General features: G+C 40.1%; 1 protein-coding gene across 1 annotated transcript in view; it reads right to left on the reverse strand.

Moving 5' to 3' along the window:
- htt (huntingtin) overlaps positions 1-5,393 on the reverse strand; it is a 34,290-nt gene continuing 28,897 nt past the window's right edge. The window contains exons 62-65 of the mRNA XM_087177388.1: positions 3,961-4,259; positions 3,563-3,725; positions 2,566-2,726; positions 1-2,419 (exon numbers count right to left, since the gene is read on the reverse strand). Of these exons, the coding sequence (XP_087033514.1) occupies positions 2,206-2,419; positions 2,566-2,726; positions 3,563-3,725; positions 3,961-4,259 (837 nt within the window). The 3' untranslated portion in view covers positions 1-2,205. The remainder of the gene's footprint in view (positions 2,420-2,565; positions 2,727-3,562; positions 3,726-3,960; positions 4,260-5,393) is intronic.

Raw genomic sequence — 5,393 nt, forward strand, 5'->3', positions numbered from 1 at the left:
TTCTGAGAAAAACAAGACTCTTTTAATCTGCTTCAGAGGCCTCACATTGGAATTTCAACAACAGCTGCAAAGGACAATTCATTTATTGTGTGAATACATTATTTTAACATGATCAAAGGAAACTAGTCACATTGCCTTTTAAAAGGTTGAAAAGTAAAATTTTAGCATACAAATCGCTGTGATGTTTTTACCTTTATGTACTGTAGGACTTGTTGCATATCAAGAAAGCATCTAACATCAACATGAGGAGAACTTCAAGTTTTTAAGTGCTAGGTGTATTTAATATTCTGCACAAAGACAATGAATGATGAAATATTTTCCAATCTTCAACTGAGACAAAACAATATTTAAAGCTCAACAAAAACAGAAAGTCCCACCGTCACATGGCATCACGTCGCTACACTTCCTCGTCTGTTGATTTGTCAAAGCTGCTGTTGGTCGCTAAGGTTACACGGCTCCCTTTGGATTCTGTTGCATCCCTTCCACACAACAGTCATGGCAACCATAACCCACGGAGATACAGTATTAAGGATTATGCAAGAAAATAGCAGTAATGCTAAGCATGCTTTCAAGCTTTCAGTGTACAGGACATACATATATTCAGTCTAAGGCAAGTGTATGTACAGAATAACAATGCCCAGCACACTCCCAGGCAACTCAAGGTCAGGTCTTCAATGAAACACTAAGCATGTAGCTTTTGGCATTCTGTGGTCTGCTGATTCACTGATGTTTCCATTTTCTGTACGTGTGTGTTTTAAGACAGACAAAAGAAAATGGCATCACATTATGCATCTATTAAGATCTCATCTTTACACAGCTCTTATTTTATCATGCACCATGGCTTCCATATTACTTTACAATTAGTTTTTACAAGATACAAAGGTAACTCCATTTAAAGAGGACTGTAAATTACTTCCAGTCTTATTACAACAATAGTCACATCTTACATCCTGAGAATTGGAAAAAAAAAAAAAATTACAAGAAATCAATAGGTGGAATCATTCAGGTGCAGTGGGGAGCATATAGGATTTGAATGTATTCAAAACAGGAAAAAGGACTAGACAGATATAAGCATCATCATAAAATTAGAGGAAATGCTTTCCCCCTGCTACTGGTTAAAAAAAAAAAAAAAAAAAAATAGATGACATCACTACAATTTTGGTATTTGTCTTTTAGGTGTACATTTATGGGCCCTCACAGTTAAAACTATGACTCAAACAGAAACACAACACAAAGGGAGATATTTTTCTATATATACTGCTCAGTATGTACCCGTCTGCTTCTGTGTCCTCTCACTATAACATCCAGAATACGCCACTGAACAGATGCAGGAATTGTATGGGTGCAAACAAGTTGCACCTTCTGCAGTGCAACACCAGCCTCCTGCTTCTCATCATGAAAAGAATTACTATGCTATTAGTGATCATTCTTACACATAACATGTAACTACTGTGTGTCAGAATGACCACAAGTAACATAAATATAAAAAAGGTCTTCAAACATACTAATTATAAACATTACGCAGGCATTTCTGACCCCTTATGTGCCAGCCCATTGTCAGCATCCTAACCAGACCTTAAACACTCTTTAACAAAAACGCACTGAAAAATAGATGCAACTTTAAATATAGTAAATATTTTCTAATTATTTTTTCTCTATTTTACTTTACTGACATCACAATACTCAAGCAAGTCCTCACAGGAAAATAAACAAATCCAATTTTGTGTTTGATTAATCTTATATTTATATATTTTTTTGTTGTTAAATCAAGGTGCTGGGTAGGAGGAAGTGTTCAAGGTGCTGTCATTCGTCTAGAGGAGGGAGGGGGAGGGAGCTGTGGTTGTAGGCAGAACCATGGTTTTAACGTTTTGTAGCCAGTGTCCTTCATATAGGTGCAGGAGCTCACTCTTCCCATTCAGAGACCGCCCTTTCACATTTAACATACACCCTAAAAACTGACATGGTTTCAGTTTATTTTTTATGCACTGAACTCATGGTGACTTCAGTAGTTCTTATGTCAGATCAGTGAAAAGGAGGAACAAGGTGGGAAAAGTTCTTCCTCACCACCTCAACTAGAGGGGGAGGTATACATGGAGATCTATTTTCACACCCTACCACATTTCTCACCCTAATCCACTTTTCTACCCATGCTTCATTCCCCCGGCCCCCTCTCTGTGCCTCCATGTCCATCTCAGTCTGTTGCCCTCAGAGTGATGTATCCTGGTGGATTGACTGCAGACAGCCTAGCAGCTGGTAATAAGGGCTGCCTGGCGAGGCCACAGTCTCAAAGACAGACTGGAAAGCTCTGCGGTCCAGCTCCTCGTCAATCTGGTGCCGGTAAAAATCCATGGCCACCAGGCAGAACAGGTTGACGTCCACCACTTCGCTGGAGCCCATTCGGCTGATCACATGTGGCAGTCTGGTTAAGAGGAGGTGGTTAAGGACAACAGAACATACCTTTTAGTGAGAAGTGACAAATTTTGTATTACATTTACACCTATGCTTCTAAATAAAACCCTTTCACTGTCATGCTGATGAGATCTACTGTATGTTATGTAAGGATACAAAGCTGAGATCCACTGGGAGGTGGAAGCCGAGACAAAGAAGCAGGAGAGGCTCCACATGGCCATGGCCACCGGTGTCCTCTGAGTGAAGTTGGACAAGGACAGCAGCACCCAGTCTCGCACCATAGACGACTGGCCTGTGGCATGGAGTGTCTGGAAAACCTGGGGATGGGTGTACAGCAGAGACAAAGTTGTGGAAGGAGTGTGTTTACACCAAGACAAACAGATGGAGAATATTACCTAGAAAATATGTATTGTGTGGTCTGTTAACAATAAATGAGAGTAAGAATAACTTCAGGTACATTGTGCAGCACATGACTCTCCTTCTCTGAGAGACTCACTGCACTAACAGTGGTCTTTCATTTTAATTTTCAAATTGGCTGATGTTGTGGAAAATGTCATTTCTGCTAAATTACCACCCATTTTTAAATCAATCTGAGAGGAGAAATGGAGCATGCAGAAACAGATTTTCAGTAAATGTTTTCCAAAAATAAGATCTAAACAAGGACTCAGCTTGCAAAACATCTACAGATGACCTCCATTTCAGTATAAGCATGCTTGAATATCACAGCTTCAGGTGTCCTACTACAAATTCTTTTATTATATTACATCCCTGGACAACAAATGGAACAGTGTCTTTGCTCAAGCTTGATGTTGTCTTGACAACCTATTGTATGCTTGGACAACAAAAGAGCTGGCTTGCGTAGTCAAAATAAAAGTAAAAAAGACTTTACTGACACTGGACTTCATTGAAATTCTCTGTAATGCTCCATGCAAGAAACATACGGGAAAGAAACTGACCACCAACATGCTGCATTGCTCAACAAAGATGATTTGACAAAAATAAATCAAGAATAATTAGATCCAATTTTGACTTGTGAGCCTAATGCACAAAACATCCAAAACAAGTTTTTAATTTGTTGTTACATAAAATGCATTAGAAAAAATGAGAGTGAATTTTTATATTTATTTGCATGGACTCATATCCTGCTGCTGACCTTGTAGACAACAGTGGCCATGAATTGTGGGTAGGGTTGCTGATTGGACAGGAACTCTCCGATGACCTTGTTCATGACGTCCTGTGGAGGGAAGAAGTCATCCAAAAACTGGGGCAGAATCCTGGACACCACTCGAGCCTCACTGGGTAAACCCTTCCTGATCCTGCCAACAGGAAACCCCCAAAGAGCAAATGATGAGAAAAAAAAAAAAAAAACATGTGAAATTGCTTTCATTTAGGAACAGCAGCTTCTTTTGAACTCTAACCAACAGGTAAAAAAATAAAAATAAAAAAGGTGAAGGACGAAGGCTGCAAAATAAGAGTATGTATTGTTTTGCATTTTCTGTTACAAGTGTGTGCAATTTATGTACAATGGAGGGTGGGTGTGTGAGTGTGTACCTGTCAAAGAGCACAGAGACCCTCTCCATGGCAACAATGATCGACTCGCTGTCTGGGGCCTGTGGGTCAGAGTGGGCGGGGCGACTGGCAGGGCTGGCTTTCTCCTTGCCTGGGGAGAAACCAACATGACCCGCCGTGACGCCCACCGCCTCTGCTACGGAAGAGCCAGAGTCAACCTGACCTCTAACCCCTGTCGTGTCTGAACCCGACGCAAGCACCGCTGAGAGGACGAGAGGGGGGGTTGGAACCGGTTTAACCAGTGGGGGAGAGGTTAGAGGTGAAGTAGGGACACTGATATCACATCATTCAGATCAGAATTTAGTTGACCTCAAACTGAAAATTGGTGATTTTCAGGGAGCTACTTTCAGTCAAAGCACATTCTCGCTTTTCTATAAATGACTGGTGCTTAAAGTATTAGAGCGATTTTCAATGCCATGTTTCCTGGGTACATTACATACTAGATTAGCCACTCCTATGACCTGAATGTGCTTCAGCTTGCACTGCTGTACAGCACATAGGAGGTGGTATGCAGAAGGTTATAAATTGATCTGCATTTGCAAGAGCCCCGAGTTTACTGAAAGAATTTGCTGGCTAGCAGCATGCTAAGAGTTAGTGGGGGCCAACGTAGGGGTTAGAGGTAGGGTATATAGAAATGTATAATACATGCAGGAAGCAAGCAGGTTTTTTTTTTTTTTACTGCCATCATAGGTGTAATGAAATGGTTGGAGCTTTCAAAGGTCTATTATGCTATAAGGAGAGATAATGTGGTGGTTCAGACTGAATACATCTGGGTGTCATCAGTGCCAGCGCTTGTAGTGGGTGTAAAGAGAGCAGATATGCAAACATGACAAAAGATGGTACAAGTACAATGAGAATCACTTATGTATATATTTCCACTTGTATTGCCATGCACCCGCTGTCACCACATGTACCACTGAAATGTAGCCACATTCATGAGTAACTTTGTATTATGTGTATTACTGAACAAATCTTAAATTGTCTTAAGACAATTTCTCATGTCATACAGTATGTAGTAGGGCTGCAACTATGATTATATTTGACAGCTATTGTTTAAACGACTGATTAATTATTTCTTCAATGAACTGATTGAACAGTGGTGTGTAAAACAATCAGATGAGAAAACAAAAAATCTTAAAATATCTTCTATGTCTCAGTTCACCTGCAGAGGACTGGGAAGAAAAAAGAAAAAAACCCTCACATTTGAGAAGTGAAATGGAATTTGCCATTTATACTTTATAAATCAAATAGTTTTGGTTTAATTTTTTTTTTTTGTCAAATTTTAGTTTCAGCTCTTGTACATACTTTCAGATGCATGCAGGAGTGGCATGTGCATAAGGGTGTATGCCAGCGAGTTCGCATTAGGTGGGAATGTGGCTGATACCAAGCCCACTGTAATGCTATTCTTAAGCTTG

Source organism: Seriola lalandi, unplaced genomic scaffold, assembly GCF_002814215.2.
Source record: "Seriola lalandi dorsalis isolate HSWRI2012SDOR001 ecotype SW California unplaced genomic scaffold, Sedor1 jcf7180002054596, whole genome shotgun sequence".
NCBI classification, from domain to species: Eukaryota; Metazoa; Chordata; class Actinopteri; order Carangiformes; family Carangidae; genus Seriola; species Seriola lalandi.